We start from the raw sequence: 16,361 nt of genomic DNA, 5'->3' as shown, positions 1-16,361 counted from the left end.
TTTTTTTTCTTTTTTAAAGGGTTATGTATCAAATTCCTATCTCTACTAAAGTAGTCAAATAACTCATCTTCTGTCATTTTCAAATAAGCTTCTAGAAGGGGATGATGAATAGGAATATAACTACTTAGATTTTTAAAGTGGGGTAACTGTTCAGTATGGCCCTCAGCCAAACTGGTTGTGGTATCCTGATTCCTAAACTGTAATTGTAGCATCACATTTCTACAGAATAGCTTCAAATCTATTACTGTCTCAGTAAAGTTACTATAACTACTAGGAATAAACAGGGGTGCAGGAAAATAACTTTCTTGGGTGGTGAAACCCAGGGAACTTTTTTGGCTAGGCTTATATAGGTCGCAGGGCTGATAGCTTAGTACCTACCTATGAACCTATATGTTTACAAGTCAAATTTATGAATCACTGGAGAAAGAAAATTTACAAAGTGCCACCGACCTTAGAGAAGCATTCAGAACAGTTATTCACACATGGTTGTTGGCAACCCTTGAACCTTACAGACTTGGGAAATTAGCACTATCCTAAGCCTTTCCATGCCCCACAGTTATAGTTATATAAAGACAAACTGCATCTGACAGTGGAGTTTTAGTACAGGAATCCTACAGGATTCATGTTGTGACTATCTTTTATTCTCAATATTTATAAATAATCTGCCCTTTGACCTTCCATGTATCAAGTACATACCAACAGTGATAGTACTTGTCCTTAAATTAGACCCAACTAGTAACAACCTTCAAGACAAACTCCAAAAGGACTTTAGCCAAAACTGGAAATTGCTAAAAGGCAAGTACTTCATAATTAACAGTAGCAAATCTGCTGTGATGGCACCCACTAAATCACAAACCAAACTATTTCAAATAAAAGACCTACTATAAACTAGTATGCCCTCAGTAACTCTGCAAAAGTATCTGGGCCTATTAGGCCAGCAGTTAACCATCATTCCTCATATAAAACAAAAAACTCAGTCAAATAACAATGGCAAACTTAAATAATTTTAATAAATACAAATAAATAAAATCAAACACTAAAAACAACAAGTCAAGCTCTTCTCCAACTCAGATCTATCCATGAAGGACAGATCCACCTCCTGCTAAAAAACAAGGACAGCTATAGGTCTCCAGATGTTAATGCCAAGAATGGAGTACTTCAAACTACAGTCAATGATGCACTGCTTTACCAGTTTATCTAACTACAGGACAACACTACAACATAACAACTGTTTTCTTTTTACTCTCTAAGTCACAAACTGAATTTTCCTATCTTTCAAGTTGCTATACTGCAAACACTGTCTTTCACTTGCCTCAAAACTACAAGTTCATACAACTGCTTGGACTCTGCTCTGTTCTGATGTTGAAGGCCCAACTCTGCTCAGACAACCTTTTAACAAGGCCTTAGGGTAAGAAAAGCATTCTCAAAGCTATCAGCAGTTTAGGAATTACTCCCCTTCATGGATAGATCTTCAAGAACAACTCGGGGAAGAATATAAATGTATTTGTTAAGACAGTGGATACAGTAACCCATTCTTGTCTCAAATACCCAATGATTCAATTTCAGTACTCTAGCTACAGCTACTGGCAACACACTACATGCTGTATATGTAAACACTGTAATCAAATACAAGTATGCATATATTACACAATCCACTTATCCCTCTGGTATTGTTTACTACAAATGGGTCTCTGTTAAGCACAGTATACAAATTATAAGCTAGCGTATTCATGATTTTTACAGCAATCCATTTTTGCTGTTACTTACGAAGCTCTTGTTTGCACTACACAATTAATTAATACTATATTACCTTATGTTAAGACTGTTGCAGTGCAGTGTCAAGAGTGGGGTGGTGGGAGAGGTCTACTCGAGGATGGGGCAAGGGGGGCTACCCCAGGTGCAAGGTATTAAATGGCATGACTGGCAGATACCAGTGGTGTGACAATGCAGTACTACTGTACTTGTGTTCAAAGCTAAAGCACAGTGTGTTGAATTTTAACTGTACCAAATAACTTATTGAATCGGTGGCAAGCAGTTTTCTTGAAGTTTTAGAGCAGAACTGCTTTTTTGTTATTACCTTTTTAAACATTTTTTCCCCTTAACTAAGAGCTGGGGATGGCACATCAGGGAACTATACAAGGTACCAGATAACCAACCTACATTTCTGCTCTGTTCTTGCCTCCTTGGTCCAAGGTTACAGCTGAAAAAGAGTCCTTGGACCAGCCCACCTACCAATTTACCAAAGTGAAACTAATAACCATATGCCTGGACAAAACCAGACTTGTATATCAGTACAGGCATGCAGACCTCCAAGTTGAACAGTATTCTACATTAAAATCAAAGCACTGACCTGTGTATTAGGCTTTCAACAACCACTACAAATTATCCAAGATTCAACCATTACTGCAAAAATGCAAACATTTCAAATACTTCAAAGTGTAAGACTTTTCATCACCTTTTTTGCAGCTCTAATGTTTACATCCAGTGTTAAATATGCATGCATGTGCTTTAACATAATACATCTAAACAAATTCTCCAGTTCCTGCATATCCAGGAAAATAAAACATTCAGGTAAACGTGTCTTGATTTGGTACTTTAAAATCACAACTTTACATAATATAGAAAATAATGCAGATTAACAAGGACAGTTCTTACAAATTCAGTCAAGCACCATTGTATTAGAAAACACATCATAGATATAACACAATCACACTTACCGCTGATCAGACTGTTTTTGAAGTTCTTTACTGAGTTCTTCAATTCTTTGCTGAAGTCTCTTTCGCCTCTGCTCTGGTGGTAAGTGGCTGAAATCTTCCATAGCAGGGCCCTATAAAAACATTTTCATGTGTTTTAGAGCATACAGAAAAGAAATAGCTCATAGCATGTGTTATCAATGTTGGAGGGTATATTTTACATCCACAAAATATTTTATATAAGTATTTAATGTTTACACACACCCAACATTCACCGTCAGTTACATATATTCACACACACTGATGCAGAGGGAAAAAAAAACACTTTAACACATACAGAAACTCACATGCTCTCACACAATCAAATCCACACACACACACAGGTATAAATGCATCCAGCAATTGTGGCTATGTACATCTCAGCTGTCTCACTGTGATTAAATGGATGAATAAATTCTTACAGTGCTGATCACTGCAAACCCTTCCCCTATTGTCCCTGATTTTGCCCCATTTTGCCTCATATTTTTGCTCTGTCCCATGAATAATGATAGATTTTCTGGTAAAGCAATGAGGGTTACAGTTAGTCAATAATTCCAGACAGAGTTTCACACTTTTTATCAATTCAAAAATGCATGTTGATTTCTTGCTGTATTAACTTTTTGAGTGAATCAGGGTAACATTTCAAAATTGGCCTGGATTTTGGGTCTCTTTCCCCATTGATTTTATTTACAATTCTTAAGAAAAAGAAGATGAGGGGTATAAGCACTCTCTCTTTCAAAAATGCAAATGTACACAGAAGTAATTCCATTACTTTTGCTTCATTTATTCTTCACATGCTCACTAAACATGGATTTTTAAGCTTCCGCTAGAAAGAGGAAAGTTAAGTAGCAAGTCCTTGTAACTGCAGCTATAGCTTTTACTTGTTATTTTTTATCCTTTTTACTTACCTTCTTTTCTTCACTAAATCACATTTACTGACGATAAACAAAATAATGGTTTGCTTTTTTTCAGTCCATGCTTCCCTGTGGTTCAATATGCTGCCATAACCAAGGGTATTTTTTTTAATCCAAGCTTTATCTGTATGTTAATACCCTAATGGAGAAGAAACAGTCACTGATAGGGTATAATTTACAACTTATCCAGTTTTTAATGCTGATTATAACACTTCGAAGTTTTTGTGAGAAATGCAGAGTCTCATGTGAGAACTTTTAAATACCTTGGATAACATTTCTAAGGCTCCATGGAAAATTAGAACTGTTGTTGGTTATTTAACTATAGGCACAAAATTAATGTTAAGGAACTATTACTACATGCATGTCTAACATTTTTGCCTGAAGAACAGAGCTAAATGATGGCATAATTGATGATCTCAGACTGGAGTTCGGAAGGGTCATCACCACCACACCTTTTCCAATTCCAGTGGGTTTGTTTGTGTCTTTCAGCTTTTCCCGGTTAGGGGTCGCCACAGCGGAACTCCGGTCCACTAATGATTGGCAGTAGACTTTTACGTGCCGAGTTACCAGCCCTGACGCACAAACTTAAACAAAGGTATGCCCATTCACGTACGTCTCCACACAGAAGACGCTCTAGCTGAGAATCGAACCGGACACCATCTTACTGTGAGGCGACAATGCTACCGCAGCACCACCATCGCAGATCCAATTCCAGAGGGTGAACTCTTCAAATTCATAGCTTTGAAGCTGCAGCTGCACACCTCTACTTTATGAATGATACACATGTTGGACGAATACACAAAATGGAGAGAGCCCTTTTAATCTGTTGTTTTTTTAAGTGCTTTTGCACCCCCCCTTGCACACCAATCATCAAGCCTCCCTCAATATTACACTGCCCATTAATTCAGCTATACTAAGGAGTTATCCTTAATATACTATGGAGGTACTAGACATTTGGAGGGGCTAACAAAGACAGCTTTGAGGGTTGCTTGTGCATTTGCTGGCATCACAGCAATGAGGACATTACATGGCTTACCCCACACCCTCAGTGGGAGGAATAAAGATACCTTGTCGAAATTTAAGTAGTTTATTCAGTTAAGTAAGTAGATGGACCATTAGAACAAGAACGCTTGTCCATCTACCTACTTCTTTGAATAAACTACTAGAAACTTAAATAAGGTGTTTTTATTCCTCCCACAGGGAGGGTACTACACAAACAATATCCTAGATCTGCTAGCTAAAGATAATTTATCTGGATTAATCCTTTGTACTCCATTGCTCGTTAATCCTGTCACCCTCTAGGTCACAGGTGGAGTACTTGACCTGACTTGAGCTTTCTGCATTACCTGCTTTCATACCCTGAGTGGGGACACGCTACCCACTTCACACTGGGATGCCCTTCCCCAGTGAGTGATCACTGCTGTATACTCACTAAAGAAGGCTACCACCAGGTGATGGCTTGGTGAGTTGCAACACCACCTCCATGATGCATACCACATCATTGCCACTCCTCTGAGGGATTGTGGCTGTATGCATCCTGTTCAGTCCCACCAGCCTCCCAGGATGGGCATACCCAGGGAAAAATAAAACATTTTGAACAGCCTGTTTTCATGTAGTATGGAGGGGATGCCCATTCCCCATCATTCACAGAAATATCTGCAATACTACCAGTTACTAAGATTGGTAAGGAGACTGGCCTGAAGAGAATGATGTTGATTATTCTTCTGTCCAGTGGCACTGAAAAAACTTCATCATCATCAGACTTGCACCTTTCCAATGTACCTCATTATAAGAAACAGTGCCACATTTTGAGTCTTTAAAAAAGTACAGTTGTGTACACTTACATAAATGTAGATGTTCGAGTGTATTCACTGTTGCAGTCATTACATTAGGGTAATCTGCTGGCAAGTTGCCCTCAGTCGGCCTGAATATCAAACTCTTGGGTCCTGCATCGGTTGCTGTCTCCTTCTCCATGACGTCAGGTCCTCAGGGGTATAAAACATGCAGCCGATGCCATTTTCTTCATTTTTTTTGTCCCAGATGTCAGGTGCTCCCCAAAAGGGGAGCAAATATATATATATATATATATATATATATATATATATATATATATAAATGTAATTGTAAAAACAAACTTTACCTTCATCTAAAAGCAAATACACCATAAAGGCTGTAGAATATAGTGAAGGAAAGAGAAGTTCTAGAAAAAAGGGGGTATGGCGGGTGGGTAACCCGGACTGTAACAGTGAATACACTCGAACTTTTAGTTATGTACTTACCATAACTTTGGATGTACGGGATCCATCTCGCCTACATTCATAACTGATGGGTTCGGAGCCGATCCGTTGGCTCCGACTTGGCCACTATACACTAGAACGAAGTCTCTCATTGGCTGGGCTACCCCTTATCCCAGAACGCACCACGCCTGCTTCCCCAGATCTTGTTTGTTCGCTTTCATGCATTCATACAGGTACAGAAACACATACCAATAACTGTAACCAACTAAAGCCCTTCCAGAGGAGAGCTTAGCAAGATCAATATTTCCTCCAAATCCAAAAGGTAGGGGGAAGGAGGGTGGGTATGTATGAATGTAGGCGAGATGGATCCCATACATCCAAAGTTATGGTAAGTACATAACTAAAAGATGTAATGGGATCCTATCTCGCCTACATTCATAACTGATGGGACAGCGTCCCTAGCACCTAAAACCCCGGGTGGCTCACTGGAACACACTCCTGAGAACTGCGGAACCAAATGAAGCTCTGCCTCGGGAAGCCACATCAACCTTGTAATGAGAAATGAAGGTATGCGGAGAAGACCAAGTAGCAGCCACACAAATATCATCTATTGAAACTTTGGAGTGAAAAGCTACAGAGGTGGCCATAGCCCTGGTAGAATGAGCTTTGAGTGGAAAAGGCAACTCTCTGCCTGACTGGGAATAAATGAAAGAGATGCAATCCTTAATCCATTTGGCAATGGTGGTTTTGGCAACTGGTAGACCTAACCTATTCTCCGCAAAGGACACAAACAGTTGGTCAGATTTTCATGTCTGAGTGGTCCTATCTAAGTAAAAATGCAGTTGCCTGTGAACATCCAACTGGTGGAAGGTATATTCTGCTCTATTAGAAAAATTAGGAAAGAAGACTGGGAGCTCCAAGGACTGCTGAATGCATAAAAGGGATGCTACCTTAGGCAAAAAGGATGGATTCAATCTAAGGGAAACTCTGTCTTTGTGAAAAATCAAATAAGGAGGGGAAGAACAGAGAGCCTGAAGCTCTGAAACTCGCTTAACAGAAGTTATTGCCACTAGAAAGGCAGTTTTCCACGACAGAAATTTTATATCACAAGTGGCTGCCAGCTCAAAGGGACGGGCAGTTAAAGAGGCCAGAACCAAATTTAAGTCCCAAGGGGGCACAGGATGAGCCATAAGAGGCCTGAGGAGCCAGGCTCTCTTAAGAAAGGACTTGCAAAGTCTGTTAGCCATTAAAGAAGGCTCTATAGCAACATGAAAATTAGATATAGCTGCCAGTTGAACTTTAAGTGTGGAGACTGAAGAGCCTGAATGAAACATTGAAGCTAGAAATTCCAAGACCTGCGGAACTGGAGCCATAAGAGGATCAATGCCTCACTGCTGGGCCCAATAAACAAACCTTTTCCATTTGCTGGAATACAGCTTAACGGTAGACGGCTTGTGGGAGGAGGACAAGCTGTGCATCACTTCCGAAGAAAGACAGAGATCTCTAACTAAGGATGGAAGTGGAGTAACCAAGCAGCCAGTCACAACGACCGGAGGGATGGATGAGAGTGTCCCGACTGATGAGACAACAGATCCGGCACTGGGTCCAGAATCCAGGGGCCCTGTACCGCATACTTCTGAAGGAATGGGAACCAAACCTGACGGGGCCAATGTGGGACGACTAAAATCATGTGGCACCCGACATGAAGAGCCTTCTGAATCACCCTCGGGAGAAGGGGAATCGGGGGGAAGGCATAAAGCAGACCCGGGGGCCAATTGTGGGCTAGAGCGTCCCTGGGAGACTGCCCCTGAGAGGGAGTCAGAGTGAAGAACTCTCTGCACTTCGCATTGTTGGGGCTGGCGAACAAGTCGCAACAAGGGAGACCCCATTTGGCGAAGATCTGCGCAGCCAGTCTGTTGTTGAGGGACCACTCGTGGGGCAACAGGAGAGTCCTGCTGAGCCTGTCTGCAATCACATTGGCATTTCCCAATGTGCGTGGCTACTAAAACGTCAAGAGGCTATGGCCCAGCGCCATACTCTCATGGCCTCCCTGCAAAGGGGGTAGGACCTGGTTCCGCCCTGCTTGTTTATGTGCCAAACTACCGACATGTTGTTGGATAGAATCGCAATAGTACCTTGGTGGAGAGCATGATGAAGTGCTTGTAAAACCAGAAGCACCGCTCTCATTTCCAGGATATTGATGTGAAGGTGCGCTTCGCAATCCTGCCAAGTGCCTTGGACAGACCTGTCCAGATAATGACCCCCCCCACCCTATCTGGGAGGCATCCGTGGTCACTGTGGCAACAGGGGGCTGAAGGGCAAAAGGACGCCCCCGGTCTAGGTTGGACCGACATAGCCACCAACGGAGGTCCCGACGACAACTGTCCATAATCAGAACCAGGTGGTTCAGGAGAAGTTCTTGGTACGACCATTGAACTGATAATAGCCATTGCAGCACCCGCATGTGCAGCCTGGCTAATGGTACTAGGAGGATAGTTGCAGCCATCGTGCCCAATAACTGAAGAATCTGTCTGGCAGGAACTCGAGATTTGGGTAACAAATTCAGAACCTGGGATTGTAGAACCTGAATTGTCTCTGATGGCAGAAATGCCTGCATTCTTTTTGTGTCTAATTCTGCGCCTATAAAGGTGATATGCTGAGATGGCCGCAGCACAGATTTTTTCCAATTGAAAGTGATTCCTAGCGAGAGACCCAAGGTTACTGTGGCCAACAGTGCTCGAATCAGTAGATGCTTGGAGGTGGCAGTGAAGAGCCAGTCGACGAGATAGGGAAACACTTGGAATCCTAGACTTCTCAAGTGAGCTGTCACCACTGCCAGACACTTGGTAAACACCCTTGGGGCTGTGGTGACACCAAAGGGCAGTGCACAAAACTGGAAATGACTGGTTCCTAGGCGGAAGCGTAAATGACTCCTGGACTCTTGATGTATCAAAATGTGATAGTAAGCGTCCTTGAGGTCTATGGAGCACATCCAGACATCCTTCTCCAATAATGGGAGAATGGACTGAAGGGTGACCATCCGGAACTTGGACTTCTTCACAAAACGATTTAAAGAGCTTAGGTCCAAAATGGGCCTTACATGCTGTCTTTTTTGGCACCAAAAATAATCTTGAGTAAGTTCCTGATCTGATCTGGTCGGCGGGGACAGGCTGGATGACCCATTTGCTTAACAGCTTTGAAACTTCTACGGCTGCCAGATCCCGTTGCCTGGGTGGCACGTCCGGGATTCTCCTTGTAGGAGGAAGGGGCTTGAAAAAGGGGATGAGGTAGCCTCCGGTTACAATGCGAAGCACCCACTGATCCTTGGTTATCGATTCCCAAGCCTGTGGGCTGCCGAAAGCGACCCCCGACTGGCTCCGGAGAAGCACAGCCGGGCCACATCCTAGGGATGTTGAGGGTAGGAGGAACCACGAAAGGAGTCGTGGTCTCCAGAGTTTCAGGGGCCTCTGCCACCTCTAGGGCGGCGTCTTCCTGAATCCCCCCCCCTTGCCTCTGGAGGGGGGATCACTTGGTGGAGTAGAGAACTTTTGGGATTTCCTGAACCACATTTTCCCTCCTCTCTGGGCCTTGGGATAAGGTCTAGAGGGAGCGGTAAAACGGGCCCCAACGGCAGTCAAGGTCTTGCCCTCCTGCTCGCACCGAGTAAGTGTGTCCTTCACCTTGGGTCCAAACAAATAAGACCCATCAAAGGGGGCGTCGGCGAAGGAAGACTTAAAGGCCTCCGCTAGTGGACACAAGCGTAACCAGGCTTGTCTCCTAAGAGCCACTCCTGTGCCCGCTGCTCTACTCGCCCCTTTGGCTGCATAGGAAATGAGCCTCATGGACGAGTTGACAATAGAAGATAGGGTAGTCATCTGGGCGCCTACGGTCTGTGCTAACGCCTCAGGAAGGTTACCCGCAAGGGACTCTCCTAACTCCTTGAGGAGGTCCCTTTGGAGCCTTGTAAAATGACAGAGATAGTTCAGCGACTGCAGGGTAAAGGTCGCTGAAGAAAGGGTACGCTTTCTGTACCTATCCATGCTCCTAGAATCCTTATTAGGAGGATGAATAGACGTTGAAGCCTCTGCCACGTCCTGCTGAGTGGCAGATGCCACCACCATAGCATCAACTGCAACACCCTTAGTGAGGAATTCCTTCTGGGGAGGGGCTGAAAGAAACTTATTAGGCCTTGCAGGCACCGGTTCCGCTGTATCAGGATGTTCCCACACCCTCCGAGAGATTAGATCTAATAACTCGAAGGGTGGAGACACCAGGAGGAGGAGGGCTGGGCCCCAAAGGCCTTGAGGAAGACTGACTCCTCAGCGGTAGGGGCTTTGGATTGCCAGTTGCCTCTCTGTCTCAAGATCTCAAGGATATCAGAGAAGGAGATGTCATCCGAGGACGATTTAGGGGACCCCTCCGCATCATCGAGGTCAGTATCTGAAGTGACGGATTCATCTTGGGAATCAACGTGCTTCCTCTTACACAGTTTCTTCCTTGGGGGTTCATCCGAAGCAGATTCAGAAGGATCCCCTGGAAGAAGTGAACCCTCTAAGGGGGTATCCTCAGGCCCTGGGGCCCCAATGTCGTGGGAAAGAAGGTCTCCAGAGGCACCAGTACCCACAACTTAGGACGGTGAGGTAGAAACCTGCTGAGCCAGCAAGGTCATGGCCAGTGCACTCCTCGTGGTCTCAAAAGCAGGACCTCCAGACTCTGCAGAGGGCACTTGCTGAGAGACCACGGCGGTACCGGGAATACCTGCGGCCGGTGCCCCGAGGGGAAGACTGGGCATCGAAAAGGCGAGCTCCACAGTGTTGCCCTCGGCCCCTGCTGAGGAAGACCTGGTACCAAACCCTGACACAGAGGACAGGGTAGGAATGAAGGTCGGAGCAGAGAAACTCCGAGGGGGTCCCTGCTCCGACTGGATGATTCTGCTGCGTTCTACCTGCACCGACTCCAACGGCTCCAAGGGGGTAGGAGGAGTTATCAAATGCACGGAATGTGGAATCGGCTCCGAAGCCGCATGGGCTGGAGCTGAGATCATTTTAGTAAAAACTGGGGACTGGAACAGCCTCTGGATAACCCTATCCAAATCCGAATCCGACAACCTAGAGGATTTGGAGGAAACAGACTGGGACCGAGAAGACTTCTGCCTCGGCTCCGATAAAGCAGGGGATCGGCTCCGAAAGGGTTCCAACACTATCGGACCCGAGACCGGAACCGGTTGCAACAGTGTCGGTGCTGAAGGCGGCTCCAGGGCCGAGGGGGAAGAGTCTGAGCTGCACACCTCCAATGGCTCCGAGACCAAAGGAGCTGAAGTAAGTGATTGGCCTCACGATGCACTAACCTGCGGCTCCGACACCAATGGAGCCGAGGGAAGAAGCACTGAGGCAGACCCTTCAGCCATCGGCTCCGAAGCCATTGGAGCCGAGGAAGAAGAAGTCGATCCCTGCTTCTTAGCTGTCGGGTCCGACGGACTGGTCGGAGCCGACGATCTATGCTTCTTGGTTGTCGGGCCCGATGGACTGGTCAGAGCCGATGATCTCTTCTTTTTAGAAGCTGGAGATGAAGCCAACGCTTCCTCAAATGAAGGCTTAATCAGACCCCTAAGTATCAGCTTGTTTTTTCTCTCCTGGAGAACCCTGGAAGAAAAAGCGTGACATACACTGCAAGTATCCTGTAGATGTTTAGGCCCTAAACAGTACACGCAGATAGCATGGCTGTTTGTAATAGACATTTTATAATTACATTTTGCACACTTTTTGAACCCTGATTTCTGCTCCTTAGACATTTTGAGTACAGTAGAAAACAGGTAACAGAGGGCTAGAAAAAAAACAGTAAACTAATATATGGGCTAAAGCCCTCTAACTTAAACGGGCTTAGCCCGATACAACAGGTCAAATACACAGAAGTAAGGAAATACGTGGGCTAAAGCCCTCTAACTTAAACGGGCTTACGAAAACTATTTCAGTCACACAACAAGAAAAATTAGATAGATAGACATACAATAAGGGCAAAGGCCCTCTAACTTAAACGGGCCTTGCCCAGTACACTAGAAGCGCGAAAAAGAATAAAATTTAACTTTACACAAAACTGACCACAAACGCTCACAAAGCTGTTAAAACAGCTGTTTATTTAAAAGATGACAGAATCCCTAGCCAAAAAAAGACCAAAAGGTCAAGAAAAACAATTAACTCCAGCCAAGTCGAGACCACGTCCGGCTTGAAAAGCGGCAAACGAGATCTGGGGAAGCAGGCATGGTGCATTCTGGGATAAGGGGTAGCCCAGCCAATGAGAGACTTCGTTCTAGTGTAAAGTGGCCGAGTCGGAGCCGACAGATCGGCTCCGAACCCATCAGTTATGAATGTAGGCGAGATAGGATCCCATTACATCATCTACATTTATGGTAAGTGTACACAACTGTACTACGTTCTTCGTGTTTCACTGTTGCAGTCATTACATTTGGGTAGAATCCCAAAGTTATGGATGGGAGGCTGGAACTAAATAGCATTAGGAGCGGCTATAAGGCCCTGCAGAACTGCAGTGGCAAAGCCTGCCCTGGACGTAGAGAAGATTGGCAAATGATAATGCTTTGCAGAAGTATGAACAGAGCTCCAAGTAGCAGCTTCTAGAATGTCTTTGGTTGGCACCTCTCTGAGAAAAGCTGCTGAGGTAGATGCAGCCCTGGTGGAATGTGACTTGATTCCCTTGGGCACCGGTTTACCATGATGCAAGTAGCAGAAAAGGATGCAGTGGCTTATCCACTTTGAAATAGTCTGCTTTGAAATAGCCTTCCCCTCTGATCCTGCAGCAAATGACACCAGTAGTTGCTCCAACTTTCTTAGAGATTTGGTCCTGTTTAAATAAAATCTTAGCTGTCTGTGTATGTCCAAGGAATGCAGAATCTGCTCCTCCTTGTTCTGCGGATTTGGGTAAAAAGTTGGCAGGTGAATAGTTTGGTTAAGAGCCACACTGGATACCACCTTAGACAAAAAGGAAGGATTGGTCCTGAGGGACACCCTGTCCGGGTAAAATGTAATAAAAGGCTCCACAGCCATGAGGGCCTGTAGTTCTGAAACCCTTCTTGCTGAAATGATTGCTAGCAGGAAAGCTGTTTTCCAAGATAAAAACTTTATATCCGCAGTAGCTGCTGGTTCAAATGGAGGTAGGGTGAGCTTTTCCAACACAAAATTGAGGTTCCATGCAGGAGTTGGTGATCTTCTGGGAGGCCTTAGATTTTTGACTCCTCTAAGATACTGTTTTAGCAGAGGGTGAGAAAAGAGGAGAGGCTCTGTGTTGTAATGAGCCAAGATGGCAGATGCATGGATTTTTATTGATGAAAAAGATAGGCCCTTGTCAAGCATCTCAGCCAAGTAAAAATCTGAGGAATATTTGGCATTGCTGTGTCTGTTCCTTGTGCTTGGTTCCAAGCACAGAATCTCTTCCATTTGTCAGCATAAGATTTTCTAGTACTAGGCCTTCTGGCTTCCAAAATGATATCCATCACAGACTTACTGAGAAGTGTTGTTTGAATAATTACATGATTAGCCATGCTGCAAGGTTAAGAGTTTGGAGCTGATTGTGCAGAACTTGATTGCTCTGCTGAGACAGTAGATGAGGTATTTGAGTCAAGTACCAAGGAGGGAGTTGAGACAAATTCCTTAGAATTGGGTATCAGTGCTGGCGAGGCCAGTCCAGGGCAATTAGTATCATTTTTAGTTTTTCCTGTCTGACTTTAGTAAGACCTTGGGAAGAAGAGCCATAGGGGGAAAGGCGTAGACTGATAGGTTTTTCCAACTGAAGGATAGGGCATCCACATTCCATGCTTGTCTGTGATAAGTCCTTGTGCAGAATTTGTCCAGTTGATAATTTTGGGGAGAGGCAAATAGATCTATATCCGGACATATCCCCATTTCTCCATTACCATGCTGAAGACTTGTGGATCCAGTTTCCACTCGTGAGGGTCCATAAGATTTCTGCTTAGGTCATCTGCCAGAGTATTTTGTTTTCCTGGCAGGAATTGAACTTGAAGATGCACTTGGTAAGTCAAGGCTGTGTCCCACAATGCCATGGCTAGTCTGCATAGGGGGTAGGAATGTGTACCCCCTGCTTGTTTATGTACCACATAACCATGGTGTTGTCCGTCTTTATCAGTAGTTGTCCTGGATGAAGCAAGTCCTTGAAGGCTGTCAGGGCATTCTGAACAGCTAACATCTCTTTCTGGTTGATATGCAGATGCATTTGTTTTGGGTTCCATATGCCCTGAATGCATCTCCCCACCAGGTGGGCCCCCAAACACAGTCTGATGCATCTGTAGTTCATGTTTGGGTGGCAGGGGGTAGAGTGAAAAACCGTCTCATGTTCAGGTGACATGTCGCTGCCCACCAAAGAAAACTCCTGTTGTAGGCAGAGAATGAGAGGAATCATTGTTTCAAGACTGTGACAATGCTGACGCCATAAACCTTTTAGATACCACTGTAGTTTCCTCATATGCAGTCTTGCATATGGAATTAGTAGAATGCAGGATGCCATGAACCCCAAAGCCTGCAGAATTTGTCTTGCAGATAACTGGGTTTTTGTTGCCATGTGTTTAAAGTAATCAGTTGCCTTTGCTTGTCTGGCGTAAGGTAAGCCATCTGGGCAGTTGTATTCAAGCTTGCACCCAGGAATGTAATCTTTTGAGAGGATACCAGTTGTGATTTCTTTTTGTTTATTGTGTACCCTAGGCATGTTAGAAGCTTTTTTACAAATGCCAGATGTTGACGAAGAATGTCCTTGTTTTCTGCTTGAATGAGAGAGTCGTCCAAGTAAGGATAGATTTGTATGCTTCTTTGTCTGGGTGCAGAGAATTGGTAATGCATAAAACCAGCCTTGAAGCAGAGGTATCATCTGCACGATTCCCTTATTGGGATATGCAGGTATGCCTCTCAAGTCTAGAGTCACTAACCAAGCGTTCTTGACCAGCATGGGCAGAAGCTGTTGCAAAGTCAACCTTCTGAATTTTGGGATGTCCAAGAATGTGTTCAAAATCGATAAATCCAGTATTGGGCGCCAGGCATGGTCTTTTCTGGGTACCAGGAACAGTCTTGAATAAAACTCTTGCCCTTTTTCCTGTTCTGGTACTGGCTGAATAGCCCCCATATCCATGAGGGACGTAACTTGTTTCTGTGCCTCTGCCCATTGATTTTGTGGTAGATCTGGCCAATGGTTTAGAATTGGCAAGATATGGAAATGAAATCTGTATCCCTGGGATACTATGTTTAGTACCCACTTGTCCTGGGTTATTAGCTGCCAATTCTGAGCATGAAGTGCTAATTTTCCCCCTAAGGGGGCTGCCAAAAGGTAAGTGCTTGGTGATGGCAGAGGGAAGTCATTGAGACTGTTTACTGTAGGGAGGTAGAGCCATCCCATTGCTTTGACCTGTAGGAACTCTGAGACTGGTATCTAGAGCCTTTTGAGCACCTGGATTTGCTCCATGAGGCTCTGTCGGACACAGGAAAGGACTAATTTTTTGTAGGCCAGTGTCTACTGAATCTGGGTGGCTGCACTTGTAAGAAATCTTTTACAGTTTGCATAGATTTAGCTTTGTCTTCCATTTTCTTTAAAACCTCTTCTGCCTTATTACCAAAAAGAGTATCATGCTGTAAGGGTGCATCCAACAATTTAGCTTTAACATGATCAGGAAGGTTTTGCTCCTTGAGCCAGGCATGCCTGCTAATCACAGATCCAGTAACTGTGGCCCTGCAAGAGGCCTCTAGGGAATCAAAACCACATTGCAAACTATGCTTTCCAACCTGTTCTGCTGCATGCAATAATTCCTGTAATTCTTTATTTTCCACACATTCAGAAATCAACATCACTTTCTGTTTCAATAATCCCATAACATGCTGTTGATATTTAAACATATGAAACTGGCAGTTTAAGGCCTTAATTGCCAAGGTGGCAGACGTATAAATCTTCTTTCCCCATTTATCCAGTGCCCTGGAATCTCCATCAGAGGGGGTAGGATTCTTAGCAGTAGAGGCCTTTACACCTCTGGGACCCTGTGAGATAGTTTTAGGGTCAGCAGCAGGATTTTTGAATAAAAATTTGTGGGAGTCAGGAACCCTGTAATATCTGTCTGGCTTACTAGGAGCCGGAGGTAGGGAATCAGGAGCCATGCTTGATTCCGAAAACACATCATCAACAATATCTAATATAGGAGGTATAGCTAAAGGCCTATGCAGAGGAAGAAGGAAATCCCTAAGCCTAATTTTTGATGCCGAGAAATTCTGACTCTCCCAGTGAAAACGTTCCCTTAAAGTATGCAAGGTTTCTCCAAAAGAATAATCCTCAGGAGAAGATGCAAATGGGATGGATTCCTCTGCATCTGAATCCTCATAGGGAGGTATAGAAAATTCCTAATCAGAAGAGGAATCAGTAGAAATAGAAACCTGATCTGAAGATTCATAATCAGTGTCTTGCCTAGGCCTCTTATT

General features: G+C 44.3%; 1 protein-coding gene across 1 annotated transcript in view; it reads right to left on the bottom strand.

Annotated features, from left to right (window-relative positions):
- Positions 1 to 16,361, bottom strand: part of FNBP1L (formin binding protein 1 like) — an 879,562-nt gene that overhangs the window by 251,914 nt on the left and 611,287 nt on the right. Inside the window, exon 6 of the mRNA XM_044086824.1 lies at positions 2,718 to 2,827. Within this exon, the coding sequence (XP_043942759.1) occupies positions 2,718 to 2,827 (110 nt within the window). The remainder of the gene's footprint in view (positions 1 to 2,717; positions 2,828 to 16,361) is intronic.

The sequence above is a fragment of the Protopterus annectens genome, chromosome 10.part0 (genome assembly GCF_019279795.1).
Source record: "Protopterus annectens isolate FY-2018-M chromosome 10.part0, PAN1.0, whole genome shotgun sequence".
In the NCBI taxonomy this organism is placed as follows: Eukaryota; Metazoa; Chordata; order Ceratodontiformes; family Protopteridae; genus Protopterus; species Protopterus annectens.
The sequence above is the reverse complement of the archived record's forward strand: the minus strand, read 5'-3'. Positions and strand labels throughout refer to the sequence as shown.